General features: G+C 47.3%; 1 protein-coding gene across 1 annotated transcript in view; it reads left to right on the forward strand.

Moving 5' to 3' along the window:
• Window positions 1–6,034: 6,034 nt before the first annotated feature.
• LOC135987766 (calpain-2 catalytic subunit) overlaps window positions 6,035–20,965 on the forward strand; it is a 30,182-nt gene continuing 15,251 nt past the window's right edge. Inside the window, exons 1-6 of the mRNA XM_065632907.1 lie at window positions 6,035–6,271; window positions 7,187–7,256; window positions 16,127–16,245; window positions 16,629–16,762; window positions 17,695–17,863; window positions 20,388–20,471. Coding sequence (XP_065488979.1) covers window positions 6,035–6,271; window positions 7,187–7,256; window positions 16,127–16,245; window positions 16,629–16,762; window positions 17,695–17,863; window positions 20,388–20,471 — 813 coding nt within the window. The remainder of the gene's footprint in view (window positions 6,272–7,186; window positions 7,257–16,126; window positions 16,246–16,628; window positions 16,763–17,694; window positions 17,864–20,387; window positions 20,472–20,965) is intronic.

Consider the following 20,965-nt stretch of genomic DNA (forward strand, 5'->3'; position numbering starts at 1 on the left):
ACCCAACCAAACAAACACAAAAAAACCCCCTCTTTGGTGCTCTCAAAGCAGTATGATTTTATGAGTTAATTTATTAGCAATAAGAGGCATGAATCTGACAGACGGCTACATGACCTGCAGAGGGCAAGGCCACAACTGAAGAGCATGACCTCGGCCAAAAATGGATTATGACACCAGATAGGAGGCAAGCTGGTAACCCCTGCTTCCCATCTCCAGTGTGACCTTGGGCAAAAGTCACTGTACCTTCCCCATCTATAAAAACAGGGTCTTAGCTAGTGAGAAGCTAGCCATCATATTTACCATCTTTTGGTGGTGCTTCCTGCGTATAAAATGTTTACAAGCAAAAAAACCAAAGCAAGCCTTGGGCACAGAAGGTTTTTTAGACCTTAAAAATAGTGGCTCCTGTTCTTGTAGTAGAAAAGTTCCAAGTTTCTACGCTGGCAACCCCCTTTTGTATCGACACAGGAGTATACAACTCCCTGGCAAGGTGGCTGCAAACTTCTGCAGGTTCAAGAACTGAAGCAGGAGTAATTTTCCATGGAGCACAGCTGCTCTCTGCTGACTTCCAATTTAATGGCCAGGTTTTCCCAGGAAAACCCACTGCGTGTCCAGCTAAGAGCTGGGTAAATAATAACTTTGTTTGCCAGAGAGTGTGTTTGGTGACTACCCCTTGGTAAGTTTAGACAGAAGGTGTGGAGAAGGGAAGAGAGAAATTTAAGGACTGAAACCTGTTGAGATAAGGAGTCCAAACAGAGGCTAGCCAGGTTGCTTGTCTGCAAATATTTGAAGAGCGTGAATGCAAAAGAGGAAACAAATTGACTTGTTTGGTTCCAGATGAGCACAGGTAGAGAAGGCTGGGCTGTGGAAAATGCTATACTGGTTATCTAAAAATTAAATTACTACTGTTAAAATTGAGTAAAGGACAAGGATGGCCAGAATTTTGTCTCTCTTACATTTCAGTACTTCTAGGTGCATCTGTGTACTTAAGCAGAACAGAGAGTGTAAAAATGAAGGGTTGAGGGGAGAGTTTTTTCTTTCCGGGATGGATTTTTTTTTCCTGACAAATAGACTCATTCAGAGGTACCCACTTTCCCTGCTCATGAGACAGAATACTGGTTTCTTTTTCTCCCTGCACCAACCTCTTACACTGAAATTTCCTCTGTCCCTATGGCTCAGAGGCACACCCGTTTTGCTTGCTTGCTATAAGCTTTGGCAAACTTGTTTATGGAAAGTCATGGTGCTCCAACATTTTGGAAATGCCATTTTCATCAGGAGTCTTTTGTTTCACATGTACTTTTTTGAACATATACTTGATACGCTCTGTGCTCTGTAACTCCATTTACCGCTGGCCATGAGTGTGAGCAGGAGTGAACCCTTGTCCGGCACCAGCGTGTGATTATTATATTATTATTCCAGTAAAATATGCTGTACAATTTTTTCTGTCCTGTATCTCACATTTGGGAAGAGGCTGAGGACAACCATTTTCTCTGATGGAGGCTTAGACCAGGTAACTACCAGTGTGTCCACCACAAACCTCTGCTCCTAGTGACCTGTGGAACAGCACTTCAAACCCATTTCCAAGCTTGATTAAGGCAGAATTATTTATTTTGTGTAGAAAACGCTACACAAGCACCATCTAGAGGATATATAAAAAAGGAAAATATGATAACTGTACAGCTGTCTACAGCAACAACTGACAGTTATATTATGGGGGGAAAAGTTTTCAGGTTCTCCATGACTCTCAAAAACTGCTGCTGAAGTGGCACTAACCCTTAGGGAAACAGCCACCAGAAAACAAACAAACAAACAAACCAAAACACAACACAACTATTCTGATTTCTCTTCCTTCTGGGATTTGCATGTTTTTGCCTGGCTCTCCCTGCTTTACTTCACCCTTCACCTCCTCCCCTTTCTTATTGATAGCAAGAGGGTGAGAGAAGCCAGAATAAACCAGGAAAATGCATCATCTTGGTTTCAAAGAAGAATCTGCAAAGTCCATGAAATCAAAATTGTTCTGTATCTGTGGAAATCTTAAGAAGAAATAACCACCAATTATCTAACAGTGCTAGACACATTTTTGCTGTAGTGCATTAGAGGGAAATGAAATGGCTCTCCTGCACTGCAGTGCTTTGCTAATGAGAATTAAAGCTGCTTAGTTGTATTGTAGACCCTACAGCGTGAAAAGGGATTAGCTTGATTTAAAGAGCTTGCCTTCTCCTGTTCAAGATGTATGGGCTTCTACCCACCCTGTTACTGTGAAAATGGAGCAACTATTAATAGGCAGACAAGTGCAAGCTATGAAAGGTCCTAAGTGTCTGTCTACAAGATCATTCTTTTAGAGGTTGCGATATTTTATCACACAAGTATTTTCTACAAGCTGCAGCCTAGTGGGTTCCCTATATGGAAATGCATCTGAAATTAGCCATGATCCTGTTCATTTTTCTGTAAAAGCCAGAAAATTGTTGGTGCCTGAGGAGGAGGAAGATGACGTGCTGCAGCGGTAATGCCTGCACCCCAGGTGTGAAGCCCCACGACACATCCAGGCTGATCCAGGGGTGACGTTTCAGCACCGGGAGGAGCTGGAATGGGTGCATTTTGCAGGATGACCCAGGTCTTGCTGCCACCTCTCACCGTGTTGGCTGGGGCTGCAGCCAGTCTTGCGCTGATGGGGAAAGCTCAGTCCCTCTCCAGATCTCAGCTCCAGAGGGGAAAGCAATTCCCTTCCCTGTGAAACTTCGCTGCTGCTGCAAGCCTCCTCCTCTGGGAAGCCATCTTCATACTGGTGGGGACAGGGCAGCTCCTGGGGACGAGAGCAGGAGCCCAGCAGGTATGTTGCCCCATCTCTCCCTTCCTGAGTGGTTGGCCAGTTGCTCCCCCTAGTTCCCCCAACATCTGTGTATAGTGGAGGGCAGATGAGCAAGTGGGAGGAGGGATGTGGTGAAATAGAGCATCACTGAGCCACTCACAGCTGCTGAGTGTGGGCGTAGGAAAGAAGCCCATCCTGCCTGGGACTCCAGGCTGTGACTGGCAGCTTGATGCTCCTTATCAGCAACCAGCATGAGCTGCTGCAGCAACAGCTGAAACCACTTTACTCGCAAAACGTGAGAGTTAATGACTTTTTTGAAGACCTGCAAGTGCACAGAGAGCTTATGAAAAAGTCGAATTTATTTCTGAAGTTGCCTGGTTTTAGGGGGACACTAGTGGCTAAATGTTCTTGGGGCTGCTATTTTACCTAGGAGCATTACACTGGTCTCACTGTCAAGTGGACATCACCCCTTTCTCTAAAGAAAATGGGCATATTGTGGGAGTATGTAGAAGATCAAGGGACGGGCTCATGTAGTGCTCTAAATAAATTCCTTCCCTCTAACTCTTGACTCGTATCCACATCTGCTGCTGCGCTGGAAGTGGCTGACTTGTCAGTTTACCTGGCCACAGAGGACTTTGTGGGTAGGCTGTTCAGATGGCTGCTGGTACAACCAACTTCCCATATATTAGGAGAAATTCTGTATTACACCAACATGTCCTTGTCTATCATCAAACCACCTGGGACAGTATGGCCCCTATATGTTTGAGAGCAGTCTAACAAGCCATGGTGGAAAATATACCTGTTCTCTGCATTGCCCAAGGTACCTCTTACACCACCTACCTGAATCCTTGCTGGCTCAATTTCCTTCTGGCTTTGCTCCCTTCTTGCTCTTCCGCTTTGGCTCTGTCTCAATCCCCATCCCACCGCAAAGACTCTGAGAAAACTCTGGTGAGACTGACTGCACAGCGCAGCCATATAACGTGCTTGTACCCACTTGATCTTCTTGATCGTTGTCCAAGCGGAGGCTGTCAGCACGCTGCCAGCAGACCCTGGAGTGGTCTGTGAATATCATCTATGGGACGCAGGGGAGATGACGAAGAAAAGCTAAGTGATTATATGACAAACTTCAACCCAGCTTAAAATTTCTGCACCTACTGGAAAGTGGCTAGAGGAGTTCACAAACCAAAACTGGCTTTGTGGGCCAGTGAAAACCACTGCTTTAAACTAACACTGCTTTCCTTTTACCAGGACTATTGAAAAATCAGAGAAGTCTGATCTGTGGCAGCTGTACAGATTTGAACCACTGTGTGGAGCCAAACAAACGCCTTTTGAGCAGCTCTAGAGTTCCTGGATCTGTCATGTTAGGATGCAACATGGTTCATTGAGAGTTAAACTCCCAGGTGGTGAGGTGCTGTTGTCTCTTAGTCTCGTGTTTCAGCGGATGGCCTTCTTGCCTGTGAAATAATTCAGCAGTGCTTAATGAATTGAAACAGCCAAGAAAAATCATTCTCTGGTGTGACACGGTGTCCTGCTGGGGTTTCAGGACAGCCTTGCTGGAGACCTTTGCCAATGACGTACCAGTAATTGAGTGCACACAGCATGTACCGGTTCTGTTCAGAGAGCACTTACAGCACGGAACATTACTTGATCTGCTTCCAGTTCTCCATGTGTGACTGACTTCCCACGTGCCTGAATATTCAGCTAAAAATACCATTATTCTCTTTACTAAGAGAGCCCCTCTGAAGAACCAACACCTTCAAAGCAGAGTGAGGTTGGTCTGCACCTGGTCAGGTTTGGACAACCTCACAGGCAGCATCAGGACTGCCCCCTTGCATGGCCATGATCTATGCAGATGTGGCTGGCTGATGTGGCTCATAACAACCTCATATCTAACTTCAAAAAGATTTGGGGGGCCTCCTCTTCTATACTGTGAATTGAATGGCCAGTGCTGACCTCGTTTCCCACATATGTGTGTACATAGGACCTGTGTTGAGTATAAGCAGAAGAATCATAAGTGATTTAAGTCCAAAGTCACTAAGCAAACGAACAGTGTTTCCTGGCACACTGAGGCACCATATAGCAGCAATGAAGAAAAACCTCTGATTTGTAATTTTCAAGGAAAACTTCCCACAACATCTCAGCAAACGGCACAGTCGTGTATTTTCTGGTACTTTAGATGTTTTTCAAACAGTAATGTTCATTCTAGTTGGACAGGATGGCTCCAAACAACTGTTTAGTGCATCCAGGGCTTGATTTATGACCCACAAAAGGAGGTGCCTCTCCTCCCGAGCCAGCGGGACAGCCAGTGCAGGCAGTGGGTGCAGCACTATGGGCTATCGGTCTCTGCACCACCGCCCCGGGAATGCTGCCTGGCGCCCAGCACGTCCTGAGTCAGACCTAAAATATGAAACAAATGGTTTGAATTCTCCCTTGGAGAGATGCCGTACTAGGCGGGTGCCAGCAGCAGCATTTCAGCCATCCCCAGCAGCAGCACACCACCAAAACGGAGACACTCCTTTTCCTGCACCGTGTGGTGGGGGTGCGCTTTTGGGAGGAAACTCGCTGTGTGCGATTTGGGCTGCACAAGGGGGTTGTGGATGGGTTCATGCCAGCGGTGACAGCAGCGTGTGCTTTGGTTACCACCAGCGAATCAAGCTGTAAATTATTTCTGTTGCATGCAACATTCAAAATTGTAATGGGATGACAATACAGGGTACATATTCATCTTCGAGCCATAATAGTTTTTTCCCTTGGACTTTTTCTGTGCTTACAGATTTGGACATGGAGGTTCTTAGGCACAGGGTTTAGTGCTAGTGTTAGGTTACAGTTGGACTCGATGATCTTGAGGGTCTCTTCTAACCAAAATGATTCTGTGGTTCTATTATATGAATTCTAGTGTTTAGGCAGGAAATATTGGTGTTTTTTTTTTTTAAATTGATGAATACATGTGGCAATATGGGAGCTAGGAGTGGCACAGATGCAGAGCCCATGAGGTGCCCAGCTGCGAGGGAGACGTGCTTCCCTGTGGGTCCACGGGGAACAGAGGTGGACACTTCGGGGGAAGGGGAAATCTTCATCCGTGACGCGGAGGGGGTGCGGGTGACTCCCGCTGCAGCGGGACTCGAGCAAACCGGGGGATGTCGCCGGGCTGAGCACTGGCGGCACCCGTGGCACCGGGGGGGAGGATGTCGGGCGGGGCCGGGGCGGGGCGGCGGCGGCAGCGGGGCGATGGCGGGGATGGCGGCGGCGGTGGCGAAGGAGCGGGCGGCGGCGCTGGGCGCCGGGCGGCACGAATACGCCGTCCCCTACCTGGGCCAGGACTTCGGGGCGCTGCGGCAGGAGTGCCTGCAGGAGGGGCGGCTCTTCCAGGACCCCTCGTTCCCCGCCGGCCCCACCGCCCTCGGCTACCGAGAGCTGGGGCCCAGCTCCTACAAAACGCAGGGCGTCGTCTGGCGCAGACCCACGGTAGGGCGGCAGCGGCGGGGGGGTCCGGGTCCCGGTCGCATCGTTCCGCGGCACCACCGCGCTTTTTCACTCGGCTTTTCCCTTCCCCCCCGCCCCCTAAATTGGGGTTGATTTAATTTTGCGGGGGTGTGCGTGTGATGTTTGCGCTCTCCCTTCTCGGCCCACCCGGAGGGGCGTTTCTCCGGCACCGGGTCGGGGCGCGGATGCCCCCGGGCTCAGACCCGCGGGCGCAGCCTCCCCGGGCAGCACCCAGGCGGCTGCAAAATCCCGGTTCGCCCGTTTAGTGAGACCGCGGCCGCTCAGAGCTCTGGGGATGTCCCGTCGCCCGGTGTCCGGGCTGGGGGGGATAATGTGCGGCGTCTGGACAACGAACAGCATAAAAGCCGTCCACATCTCCGGCCTGAATTCTCCGTGGGGTCAAAGTGCTTACTTTGACTAGCACTCGGGGCTGTCGCTTCAGATAACTCTTTCCCTTAGCAGAGAGATGAGCTGACCACGATGTGGAGGTTTCCTTCATGAGCCCTGGCTCAGCCTGCACCCGTGGCTACCGAAGCAGCTCCATCTGGCCACAGGAGCCATCGGGTCAGATGGACTCCGGAGTGCCTGGGCATCTCTGAAAGACCCTGGTGTAGTCAGTGGTGGGGAGGTAATAGTGGAATGGTGTGTGCACGTGTTTAGAAACGCAGTGGACCTCCTGGCACATACTGTGAAGTGATACGGCTGCCCACAAACTTTGGTCACCAGCTCCCGTTCTCACCACGCTTAGCATGTCTGGTGTCCTGTGCTCATCCCTGACCTGCTCCATCTCTGTGGGGTTGTCCTGCTGTTGTCAATTGCTTAAGTTTGCTGCAGGTGGGGCCTTGTTCCCTCCCATCCCTGTGGATATATGTAATGCAAGGCTTGTTTCCTTCCCAGGAGCTGTGTTCCAGCCCACAGTTCATAGCCGGTGGAGCCACTCGCACAGACATCTGCCAAGGGGCCTTAGGTAAGGGGGAGGCAGAAAGCTGAGTTTTCCATGCAGGTGCTGCCCCAGGACACCACAGTTTATACTAGGCTGCAACTCACTCTGTAAATACATCCTTTTGCATCCTATCACCTCTCTTCATATCAAATCAGATCTTTCTTGCCTTTCCTCAGCAGCTGCAGGTAGGGACTGCGGCGATGAGGAACGACACACACCGGGACGCAGACAAAGATGCACACGGAGGCAGAGATTGTGTTCAGGAAGGAGCATAGAGCCAGGCAGAGCAGAGAGCTAAGCCAGGCTGAGGCCTTTTTTATTAGCCATTGACAATTTATAGGTTTTACATATATGGGCCTGGACTAAGAGGTTAAACAAGATATTTTTTCAATAATTGTTATTCCAAACACACCACACTCGTGTCTGTTTTCGGTCACATTCTCATGCCTATATTGTGGGCTGCATTCTGACCCACTCATTCACACACCCAGGCCCAACATTCATACATCATACATACGGGGGTGGTTTTCCAACCTGAGATATCACTCTCACTGGCCTGGGCTATCACTCTTTACACTCATAAAAACCATACTTCTGTATAACCTGTCCAAGGCTATTCAGCTGGAACCGCACGTCCTGCCGTTCCCACAAGGGACCATGTGTGTTTGTCCACCGAGCACAGCCTTGCTGCGTGCACTGAGAAGGGATGACACAGACTGGTTTCCTGATGGCTTTTCTGGTTGACACCAGCTCCTTTCATGTCTGCATCTGTATGTCTGACAGCAGCCTGACTTATTTCTGCCTTTAGCAGTCCGCTTAGAAGAGCAGTTGCATGTGTAGTGGGGTGTTTCTTTCCCCAGTGGGAGAGAGTGCCTCCGAGAAGGAGGCACCCCCTGAAACCTGGAAAGATGCAGTAGAGAGAAAATAAGTTATATGGGGGGATTCCCAGCTGCTTGCCAGCTCTCGAGGAAAACAAAACTGGGGTATTTCAGGAGGGATGGGCCAGCCTGGGGGAAGCTCCAGGGGACAGTGGGAAGGGGTTGGCTTAACTGGGCTATATGTGCATGGCCATCCCCATCTCAAAGCCTCTTGCCTGCCAGGTGGGATTTTAGGTGAGTGCCTCTGTGCCTGTCCTCCCAGAAGGCAGCGTGGAGGCTGGTGAGATGGGAAGCTGCGGGGATGTGAGAGGAAATAAGCTGAAGTTGAAGCAGTAAGACTCCTATTTATTCCACAGCTGTAGGGAGAGGTTTTTAGGTTAGACTGATAGAGTGGTTGCGGGCAAGCTCTTGGTGTAGGGAGACATGACTAATATGTGCTGTGTGTTGTGCTTTTGGGTTGGCAAAGGAATGAAGTTCTGTTTGCTTTTCATCAGCATAATATTAGCCACATTGTGGCTTCTTATTTTCTAATCCTGCTGCTGTTGTGTTTTCATGTCCAAAAATATAACAGATAGCGAAGCTTATTTCACATGTTTTGTGCTTATGTTTTCTTTCAGAAGTTATTCAGGTTGGTGCTTTAACAACTAGGCACAATTTGTGTAAAAAGCCCTGACAGAAAAAAATACTTAGATTGTGAATTTAGTTCTCCTCATACCCAAATATCACCTGTGGCATGGATTAGGCTCTGTTGTGTCATTGGTGAAGTTGCCTGTTGCCAGCTTCCTTCGTGTGTTCTCTGCCCAATATCATGTCTCCCACCACGACTTCTTTGCCGTAAAGGATGTCCCAGTGCTTAACACATGTGCTAGACATCTGTCCTCTTTTTTTTTTTTTTTTTAAATTGTGAAATTTCACAGCTAAGGAGCAGCTCAGTGTGAAATGACAGTTTATTGTAATGCCATTTCAACAACTGGCATTTTGTTTAGATGCTCATTTCTGGAGGCACTTAGTTACTTTCTGCCTTCTGCGGGCTTCCAGCTTTTCTATCCAGATGTTGTGGCAGCAAGAGCACTGTAAAGAAAGATTTGTAACTTAGTTTTCAGGTTGTGGAGTTGCTGTTGGTGTAATGACAAACCTTACTTTAAATTGATGAAAGCATTTGTCTTAATGGTCTTTGGACCAGCCACATGTTCTCATGAGGTTATACGGTACTACCAAAGGATGTGAACTGACTCATAGTTTGTATTATTTTATCTCCTGAAACAATATTCTAATAGGAGGTTGTTAATGTTCTTGTTTATATTACTGTTTTCACCATGACTAAGTACTACTATGACTCAACCCACTATCTTCTTATGAATATGGCCAGGATTTTGCTATTGCTTGACAGTTTAGTAGTTTATAAAAAATTACATGCTGTTGATCTTTTTTCTATATAGCCATTGAGTTACTAAGAGCCTGTATTGAATCTCTGCTTTTTCACACAATGAGGCTAGCAGATGTGCTGTACAAATACTTTTTTTTTTTTTTGCCGCTGCGTGATCTGACACCAGCATTTGTATCGATACATTTGTTTAAGCTTCCATTTACTTGAACTTTGTATGCTGACACTGATGTCCTCTCACATGTAGATGTTCTTAGGGACATGGTTTAGTGCCAGTGCTAGGTTAATAGTTGAGCTCGATGATCCTGAGGGTCTCTTCCAATCAAAATGATTCTATTCTATGATTTTACGATTTTAGGGTATCACAAAGATTGCACTGGAAAATGTCAGGTGGTCTTGGAAACTTGTGCTTTTCATGTTGCTTTTTTTTCCATAGGAAGCTTTTATAGTCTATTTATCACCCAAAAGGCTTATTCACAAAGCAACAGACCTGTGCCCACATGGAGTTTCATCACTATTGCTGAGCCTTTCAGAACATCTTGGAGTACTGCAGGGACAGATGAGGCATCCGAAGCACACGTGCCCATCACTGCTGCAACAGGCTGCTTGGCAGGGGATGGGTAACTGAGCAGCTTGGCTGATGAGCAGTGGTACAGATGTTCCTTTTACCCCAGGACTCTTCGGTCTGTGGGCCAGATGCAGTCTATAAATGTGTTTAATTATTTTTGGCCTGGAGTATATGACTCTGCAATGCATAAAAGGCATAGCTGGTTGTGAGCACAGAAAAGGTTGTCCCTGCTACAAGGCGGCAGTTTGTTAGGTTCTCCAGACACCAAAGTTCTGTCCCTTGGGCTTTAGATTATTCTGGTTTTATTACTTTTTAGGAGAAACTTTTTCAGCAAGTATTTGGAGTTAGTTTTGGAGTATCAGAGCTGAAGTCAGTGATGGTATTTGGCAAAGAATAGCAACACATGGGATGTGGTGACTCATTACAGCAGAGGGGAGGAACCAAAGCCACTGCGGAGAGGAAGTTTATTCACCCGTAACCACCTTCTCTGGAGGGGATGTCACCATGGTATCACAACACCGGGGCATACACAGCACAGTATCTCTCATCTGCTGTTTGGAATCAGGTGTCTCCTCCTTGCATGAAAATGTATGGAAAAATAACGAATCGAATAGGATTAATTTAGAAAATCAGATGCATGGTTTTCCTGTGCCGGCATCCACTCTACTGTACGTGAGTTGCCACAGCCTCATGTTTCTAACCAGAAAACCTCCTGGAGGCCCATGGTGTTAAAATAAATACATATAGTAGTTGTTAATCTATGCCTATGAGTGTTTTAAAATAATGACGTGTCTGAGATTGGCCGAATGTACGTTTTTCCTTTGACTCCATACTCTTACACGAGCTGCGCAGTGACCAGAGGAGCTGCCTTCCACTTACAGCCCTCCAGGCGCTCCATGGGAGTGGTTTGCTTGTCTCTGCTCTCCAGAATGGCCAGTTTTAAGCCCTTATGGCTGTTTATGCTTGCCTTCCAATTATATTTTTTGCAACATTTTTATTTATAGCTGGAGATTAGTTAAAGGCAGAAATGGATGCATCGAAATAAGAAGTAAAACATTGATAGCAGCATGAAGGAAGCATGACAGGAAAAATAGTACTTCTTGTAGATATAAATAAACTCACAGCTGTATAATATTCCCTTTCTGATAACCTTATTCTGCCTACTGTATTGTGCATTTACAAAAATTCTCCATGATTAACCCAGCCTGGCTAACTCCTTTCAAATTCTTCGTATAAGTAACCTGTTTGTTAGCCTCCTCTTAGACTTGCCTTCTCTATCAAAGGGAAGTCACTGCCAAGAGCCTTACAAAAGTACCAGTTCTTATAATTAAGGCTGTTTGTTAAAGACCCTGCTCAGACTTACTTAGTGTAGGCTAAAACTCCAGGTATTATTACAATATCTGTTCTCATCCAGGCTTTGAATTATCAGGTCTACTTTTAGTGATGACTGTTCAGAAAGGGCCAGATGATATCTTGACTGTGGAGTGCTTTAAAATGTGGAAACCAAAGGGTGGTGTGTCTCCGATACATGCTGCATCTGCATTTTAACCTCAAGAAGATCTTGCCCAGAGTTGCCCACGTTAAGATCTTTGTGTGTCTGTGTCCTGGTTTTGGCTGGAGTAGAGTTAATTTTCTTTCTAGTGGCTGTGTTTTGGATTTAGTTTGAGAAGAATATTTATAATACACTGGTGTTTTGGTTGTTGCTGGGTAGTCAAGAAATTTTTCGGCTTCCCATGCTCTACCAGGTGCACAAGAAGCTGGGAGGGAGCAAAGCCTGGACCGCTGACCCAAGCTGGCCAAAGGGGTGTTCCTTACCACACTTCTTCCTTCTGCTCAGTGTATAAACTGGAGTTGGTCCTAGGGGATGACTACCACTGCTGGGAATGAACAGGTTATCGGTGCCACGGGTGGTGAGCAATTGCATTGTGCATCACTTGTTTTGTACATTCTACTATCATTATGATTAATTTCTCTTCCTCTGCTATCCTATTAAACTGTTCTTATCTCAAACCACAAGGGTTTTTTTCGCTTTCTGATTCTCTACCCCATCCCACTTGGGGGGAGGAGATGAGTGAGTGGCTGCGTGGTCCTATTTGCCAGCTGGGGTTAAACCATGACAGTCTGACTCCAAATTCTCCTTAGAAACCAGCATAAAGTTCAACAGAAAGATTTCTACAACAAAGTCGCTGTTTCTTTCTCTTCATGTCTGCCTTGATGGGGCAGCTAGAAAGTAAAGGAAATTATTTATAAACTTGGCTTGTGGGCTTAGAGATCCTCTGGGGGGAGTTTCTCTTCCTTGAACTTCAGTGCTTCTTATCTACAAGGGAAGTCTCACTCAAAGATGTATTATGGCATTAAAGGGTATACGCTCTTAATCCAGATCCCTGAGCAGCTTCTTGACCAAGGCTTCCTGAGTTATTGTGGTTGTGTGGAGTTGTTCACTTACTCTTTCAGTGCTACTCTCTGCCTGCCCAGCCCCTGCCTGGTTTATGGAATAGAAATACTAATATTTCTTTGGAAGAGTGGTGGGACAGCTGCTGTCTGAGTCAGACTTGCTACTGATTGAAATCAGCACAGTTTTTCTGAGGGTAGTAATACCAATGTCAAATACTCTGGGAGTCTCTTGGAGCCATCAAGTTTGCCTGGTTGTGTAAGGCTGTGCAATGTGAACTCTGCTTAATTCTGCAGATTGAGCAATTGAGAGGAAAAACACCTCCACAGCTGACTGCAAACAAGGGGCATAGGACATGCCTCCAGCTGTTTCCACCCACCTGACAGAGCATGCACAAAGTGCCTTCAGCTCTGCCTGCAGCTTTGTTGTAGAGGCCAGGAGCTGTATGGCTTTACCCAGCTGTGCCTTAGGACCAGCAGAGCTGTGCTGACCAGGCTGGGTTGCTCTCTTTCTGGGTTTATCTAATGTAGTCTGAATGAGGGCATGGATCTGCCTAGCCATGTGAAGGCATCCTAGAAGTCTAGGTAAGCGTACCTGTACTGGCTTTAGCCTAGCTAGTGTAGGTCTGAGATGCCAGAGACTCACTTCACCTCTGAGTTGTGCATGTCAGTCTGTAAAAGCCTGGCAGAGCCTGGGGTGTGCGCTGAGCTTGTTCTGCTACTCTGACAGGCACCCATCTGCAGGTTATCAATTATGTGACCTCTGTGCTGAGACCAGTTAACCTGATAATTTATATATCCGTGGGTTGTCTCATGCCTGTTTCCGGCGTTCAAGATGCTTTGAGGTTGCTGTTTGTTACAAGTCTCACCAAGGCTTGCTAATTTTTCCCAGGTGTGAATTATTGTTCTGCTGGAGGGACAGCAGCACAGTAGGGAGAACAAAGATCCCCTGTCTTTTCCTTCTTTTAGCATTTTGTTGGTCTTATAAACACCAAAGAGCCTGTGTCTCCTGGATGCTAGAAGAGGAATATCTGGAGGGAAAGCCAAGGGTATTGTCCAGCCATGTGCAGTGCTGGGGTGTGGATGGAGGGTGCTCAGGTCTCCTGCGGTGTGTGCTGGTCCAGTGCGCATGTACGTTTACATCCATCTCCTTCTCCCACACTTCCTCTGACATATGATACTTCTACTGCCAAATACAGAACAACCCACCGCTTTCTGGACCTAGAAGAGGCCTGTCAGAAGCTGTGACCTCCTTTAACTCAGTAAGGCGGCAGAAAGACTGTTTTGTCTGGGTTAATGAATTGACTTGCTGTGCGATGAGTGCCAATGGGAGAAAAACAAGTTAAAGAGGAAGGAGTGGATGCAATATAATATTAATTCAGAGGTATATATATAATACCAGCATGGTATTAATTCAGCCTGACCCACAAAAGCCCCAGTCAAAGTGCCAGGGCTGTTTTCTAGCAGGTAGTTATGTCTTGGACTTTAAGAAACCAAACTCTTGTCCAGAAACTACCTGTTTTTGAGACTTAATAAAAACAGGATCCTCAGTACAGAAGGAATCTCTGGGCAGTCTCTCCCAGGTGATTACCGTGCTGTTGGGTTTGTTTGAAGACTCCTTTGGTCACCAAACAAGCAACAAAAAAACCCAAAACAAAAAACACTTTGTGCAGGCAGGCTGTGTATTGGAGAGCACAGATCGAAGCTGAAGCCCTGTTGTTGCCTTTTGACAGAAGGATTTATTTGCAGAGCTCTTTAATGTCCTCCTCTGTAAAGAGAACTGCTATGAAGGGTAACTGGTAAAGCCCTCACTCCGCTGGGGGCAGAGGATCACGCTGTTGATTGTAGATTAGCCCATCTAAGAATGTCTTTTAGTATCTTCTGACCCCAATCTCTTTCCCAGCAAGCACAATTGCTGTGCTTGGCGGTGCCTCTGAGTGCACCAGGGCCTCAGTGGGTGTGCATCTCCCAGGGAGGACGGTCTCAATGCCACGAACGAGGCTGTAAGAAGAATGTTTCGCAGGGTGAGATGGATGTGCTGTCACAGAGGAGGGAGGGGAACATCGTCATTGCTTCATAATCTGTCACAGGGGAATGGCAAGATGATTTTCCTGTTTGAAAAACTTCTCTGATCTGGCGATTTCTCCATTGCAGTACAAGCAGCCAGAGGCAGGGCTGAAGGGAAAGTTTTATGTTCGGTTATTCCCCTCTAGGTCACGAAATAGTAAAAGCATCTCAGGTTTTGAAATTATTCTGCCATTTCACGTCTTCCACCTTTCATGAGATGCGAAAAGGGCCATGGGACAAATGTCATTCATAGAGCTGCTGCTGGGGCTCAGCTCTGAAAAGTGATGAGCAGGCTGGAGGGAGATGCAGGTTCCCTGTGTTCCTCCTAGTGCTATCTGAGCAGTGCTGGGTTTGAGCCTGAGAGTGATCAAGTGCTGCTTCTCCCTGAGATTTTCTCCCAGTTGCCCATTTGAACCCCAGATTCTCACCTGTGAGCTTTTGGCCCTCTTGCTATAGGAGAGAGCTGGCTGTATAGAGACAGCTGCTTTGCTGGCTTCTGACTTGCTGTGGATGGCTCATGCTTCTTGAACCTACAACCCTACGTACGCTGTAGGATGACTCTGTGGGATCCAATGTGTAATACCAGTTTTCCTGTGTTCACAAAGCAAGGCAACAGCAGATCTGGTAATGGTAACAAGGAGTAACATGTTGAGTAGTGGGAGTCAGGGGATCACCTGGGTCTTTAAATCCATAATCAACTTGTAAAAGGCTGCAGAAGACCCATGGCTGAGCAGAAAGGTAACCACTCTCTTAAAGTAACACTGGTTTCTGAAAATAATTACAGAAAATAGAAGTAATGTTTATGTAGTTGTGGTCTCCTCCTCCTTCTGCTTGGTAGGAGATGGTGTGGAAAAATACTGTCCAGACAGCCTGGGCCCTGGGGCTCTGGCATGCAGGCTCGGTGTATGTTGGCTCCATCCCAGGAAGGGTGAAGAGGTGTGTGGGGCTGGGGAACAGTGCCTGCCTTCAGACCGCTCCTGGCTCTCTGATGACCAGCACCAGAGATGGGATGTGGGACTAAACAGAGAGGCCTCTAGCAGGAGCCTCCAGAAGTATATAAGGTGAAAGGAGCTCCTATTTGGTAGGAGTCTGGCAAGCGACCTTAAAGGAAGTTTGTCCATTGGGTAGATCTCTGAATGGCAAGTCAACAGGTCTTTATTAAACATGCAGGAGAGAAAGGAAAACAGGCTAGGCTTGAGAAAACACTAGTCTTCTGAGAAAAACCTGTACCCCTGAGTACCTACATATGCACATAGGCCTGGCTGTTTGCCTTTTCCCCATGCTGCTTCCTAACCTGTAAAAGCTCAATTGAATATTAAGTTTTCTTTCACATAGTCCCAGCATGGGTGATAACTGTGCTGGTAGATCATAGAAAGCCTGATTTTACTTTTTTACTTACTTTGGTCTTGAGGAAACACAAAACTTGCCTGGAAATGGCATGTCTTTGTGTGCATGCGTTTGACTTCCCTTGGAGGTAAAGTGATGGGAGGGACCATCTCATCGCAGCTCTTTTAGTTATCTTTATTAGTTGTAATGCAGAATCCCTATGCAGTACAAACCCTAGAAAATAAAGTTTGAATAAGGAACTCGTATCTTTTCTTTATAGGGGACTGTTGGCTCTTGGCTGCTATTGCCTCTCTAACCCTGAATGAAGAAATTCTGGCCCGTGTCGTTCCCAAAGACCAGAGCTTCCAGGATAAATATGCAGGAATTTTCCACTTCCAGGTAGGTGAAAAACTGGCCCTTGTCTTCCCCCCAGTGCTGTTGGCCAGGAGCTGGTGTGGCTGGCCATGTCTATGTGTGTGGTGTTTCTTGGAACACTCAGGGCGACATCAAAGAGCCAGGCAGAAAAACGGAGAAATCCAAGAAGGGTGATGGTGGTGAAGGAAGAGAACCGCTAACTGAAGAGCTGGGAGCAGGGACTGTCTTTGTGGTCCTTCCTCCATCTGCAGATCCATCTGAGGACATGCATCCCTCAACCGGATGGATGAAGCCGACTGCGAGGGGGATTGCTTTTCCTCCAGGAAATAGGTGTTAACAGATCAGTGTCCTAGTGGCGTGAGTGCACATCATGGGATGGTGACGGGGAGTTTGTGCTCTCTTTCCAGTTCTGGCAGTATGGGGAGTGGGTGGACGTCGTGGTGGATGACAGGCTGCCCACCAAGAATGGGGAGCTGCTCTTCGTGCACTCGGCGGAGGGCAGCGAGTTTTGGAGCGCGCTGCTGGAGAAGGCCTATGCCAAGTGAGTTGAGGCCAGAGTGGCTCTGCTAGGACAAGGGAGACTGCTTTCACCCCCCTCAAATCTCCTAATGCCTCTGCCTCCCTGTAGCATCCCCAGCTGTGCTAATACTACATCTATAAAATGTCACCCTAATTATTACCCTTCAAAACTTCTAGGGTATTGCTGCTGCTTGACTGCTTCTATGGCTGCTTTAGTAAAGCTTTGCTGTCAGATGCTTAAGACTTGTAGCCAAAAGTACTGGCTTTGCTGCTAGCCAGGAAAAATAGTTCTTGCATCTCATGGCAAGACTGTTTCTGGAGTGCTGTCTTCTGTCACCTGGGCTTGGGAAGCTCCATTTCATGTGCCCTACGCACCTATGAGGGCTTGCAGCAGCGGTGCTTCAGCGTGCAAAGCATGCCAGTCCACGTGCCCAGGTCTCTGTTCAAGGTGAAGATGCTCAAATCTGAATTTCCAGTTTTGGGATGGTCAGGGAGGAATTCTGCCATCTAACATTACCGGTTTTGATTGTCTTAAGAAATTGAGCTGATTTGGATCAGCTGAAAATTAGACCCATAATTGTTAAAGGAATTAAAAGACTGGGTGGAACTAGAGAGGCAAACTGTTGGGTCTTGATTTTTTTAATATTATTTTTTCTTCAAATAGTGTCTATGATTTTTGTCATTGATATGACAGAACCTGCAATCTGTGTACTTGATCGTATAATATTTTATGCTGGGGCTTTCCCAGTACAGAGGTCTAAGAAGCAAAGCTGAATGGGAGATGGTGCATTCATAGCTGCTGTGGTGCTGTTGAAAGTAGAAATGCTGTGGCAGTTGGGCAACTGAATCCCTCTCTCCAAGAGAAGGGAACAACAGGGAACCTGACGGTTTTGTGTGTGAGAAGAGGAAAACAGGGAGACCGATGGTTGTGTGTGTTTGTCCCCTGTCATGCAGGCTGAATGGCTCGTATGAGTCTCTCTCCGGTGGTACCACCACTGAAGGCTTTGAGGACTTCACTGGTGGAATTGCAGAATGGTATGAGCTGCAGAAGGCACCACCCAACCTCTTCAGAATCATTCAGAAGGCACTTCAGAAAGGCTCTCTCCTTGGCTGCTCCATTGACGTGAGTTAGCAGGCCTGTTGCTGGACACTCGGCTCTTGCTGTGTGTGCAGACAGCTGGGGGATGGACCTGCGCTCCATGCACAGGAGGTGCACAAAGGATGCTGGTCCCCTCTGTCTCCACTTCTCTGCTCTCCTTTTGACTCCAGCATGCAACATAGGCACGTTCTCTTCTGGGGCATTATGTCTCAAAATAGGTTGAAATCAAAATAGGTTAACTTCCTGCATAAAAGCTTGATGTCTCTCGTGTTTTTCTTCCTTGAGACTTAAAGATTTTGCTGTTCCATAGGTTCATGGCAGCAAACCATACAGGGAACTCATTAAGGGTCCTGGTGTATACCTTTGTTCTTAAGAAAGACTGTAGTTTAGCAGCAGGTTGGTAGAGGCTGAGCGGGTTTGGACAGAAAGTTGCTGCTAATGGCTTCCGCTGTCTGATGCTCAGAGGTGGCAACCTCCATCCTTGCCATAGCCTGTTTGTCACACAAATTGAGCCAAAATGTGCCCCAAAAATCTGGGCTTTATTCTTAAAGCAGGGAGGCTCGGACTGTTGCCAGACCTTTAAAAGGTTTTATGGGAAAACATGTTCCCAAAAGCTGAACCTGCACCAGAAGGAAAAGAGGAGCTTTGGCCCTCTTTCCTGCAAGGATTCAGCATTGCTTTAGTTTCACTGAAATGAGTCTAAGTGCTGTTATTATGATAATCACCCTACTCCCAAAGGAGATTACATCTTAGTTATGTCTAAAGGGGGGGTAAACTGTTTACAAGGACTGTGTTCATGATATAAACTGAAATGTTTCCTCCCATTTTTTAAGTTAAATCAGAGTCACAGGAGAGGAAAGCTTCACAGCAGGAAAAGTGCTTGGTTAACATCACTGTGCAACTTTGCAGCTCTTTCAAGGACTATTTTACTAGTTTGCATTTAGATAAGAATCTGACATCAGGATTTTTGCCCCAGAATGATACAAATCTCATTGAGGAGTGGGGAAAAGTAAATATATTCTTTTGTTGGTAAGTGCTGACACTTTCTATATTATAAGCTAATTATTAGTGAGTTTAACCTTTGAAAAAATCCTGTAAAATCTTTTCTTCTCTTCCATCATAGAAACAGTGACCCAGAAGTTACGCGTTACATGGAGAGGGCACTGTGGGCAGTAACAGGGCATGAACTGACAGCAGGAATCCTGCTTGATCCCGCCCTGTCTATCTTTTAAGTTTCAGATATGCTCGTTTAAAGATCACTCACTTTCTGAAATGGTAGGAAGGCAAGAGTAAACATATGTTTCATAAAGGTTTAAGTGTCTTTAGGGCAAGATGTGGAGCAGTTAGTTTCTATCAAGAGCTGTTTTTACTCTGCAGTGTTGATAGGCCAGACTACTCGAATGTTGTAGTGGCCCTGAAACAGTGAGAGGGTGATAGGCCTTCAGACCATAGAATCATAGAACAGTTTGGGTTGGAAGGGACCTTCAAAGATTATCCAGTCCAACCCCCTGCAATGAGCAGGGACATCTTCAACCAGATCAGGTTGCTCAGAGCCCCGTCCAGCCTGGCCTGGAATGTCTCCAGGGATGGGGCATCCACCACCTTTCTGGGCAACCTGAGCCAGTGTTTCACCACCCTCAGTGTAAAACATTTCTTGCTTACGTCTAACCTGAGTCTCCCCTCCTTTACTTTAAAACCATTACCTGTTGCAACAGGCCCTGCTAAAAAGTCTGTCCCCGTCTTTTGTATAGGCCCATTTTGGGTACTGAAAGGCTGTAATAAGGTCTCCCCAGAGCCTTCCTTCTCTTCTCCAGGCTGAACAACCCCAACTCTCTCAGCCTGTCCTCACAGCAGAGCTGTTCCAGCCCTCCGATCATTTCTGTGGCCTCCTCTGGCCCCTCTCCAACAGGTCCATGTCTTTCCTGTACTGAGGGCTCCAGAGCTGGGTGCAGGACTCCAGGTGGGAGCAGATACGAATGGCATCCGAAGTGCAGCCTTTTCCCTTGCTCCCCTGCATGGCAGGTCCGAGGGTGGTGGTGCTGGGGAAAGGTAACCTCTCCCACCCCACTGCGGAGCCAAAGTGGGTGTTTTGACCCAAAAGCAAAGCACTGGGGCTTGCTGGATCTACGTATGATCCCCAGTGATACTTGGGCAGCCTCAGGCCAGTCATCCCTTGTGTTCCTGCTGGTACCTTGAGAACAAGGAACTCGTTGTCTGTTCCCTTTGTATAGTGTTTGGAGATGCACAAGAGGGGATGCCCCACAGGGAGTGTTTTGGAGCCAGGAGGAGACTTTGCTTCAGTGCAGGGTTTCTGGTGTGCATCCCATGCCACAAACGTGGGCCCTGGGGGGCTCCAGCACTGCTACACATGCTGCATCCCCTCTCCCCGCTCTGTCACACAGATCACTCTCGTTTTCTCTGTGCAGCAGCTAAGCCACCCCTGCAGCCTCCCAGCGAGATTAAAGCTCCATTGGAGGGGGAAGCTTTGCTCGGTTGGATCCCCTCCCATGGCGGTGGCCATGCTCACTGACTTTCTCTGCTCCTCCAGATCACCAGTGCGGCGGAGACGGAGGCAGTCACTTCCCAAAAGCTGGTGAAGGGACACGCGTATTCGGTCACCGGGGCAGAGGAGGTAGGTGAGCTTCCCCAAAGGGGTGAAATGCAGTGAGGTTTGCATGTAGCCCTTCCCAGGCTGCGGCAGCCACAAAGTCAGCTTCAAATTGGCAAATTCTTCGGTCTCATCCATTTTGTCAAATCAGGTTTTGAGTCCCTTCATTCTGAAGAAATACTGAATTGGTTGGTGTGTTTCGGATAAACACAAACTTGACTTCTTGGGGGTCTGACCAAAAAAACCCCCTATTTTTTCCATAAGCACTACTATTTCCCACTGAGCAGGGAGGGCGGTGGGAAGCTCTGTGCAGATGGCACACTACCCGCTCCTGGTGAACGGGTGCCTCAAAACATTTCTGTGTAGCAGGCAGCACTGTACCTTAAAACGCACAGCAAGATGTGTGAGACACGTGTGCCAAGCCAAAAAAAAAAAAACCCAAAACTTATTGTTCCTTAAGTGCAGAACAGCACCTTTTAGCAGGGCATGGTGCTGGAACGCAAGGTGCCTGTCCAAGA

This window comes from Caloenas nicobarica, chromosome 3 (genome assembly GCF_036013445.1).
Source record: "Caloenas nicobarica isolate bCalNic1 chromosome 3, bCalNic1.hap1, whole genome shotgun sequence".
NCBI classification, from domain to species: Eukaryota; Metazoa; Chordata; class Aves; order Columbiformes; family Columbidae; genus Caloenas; species Caloenas nicobarica.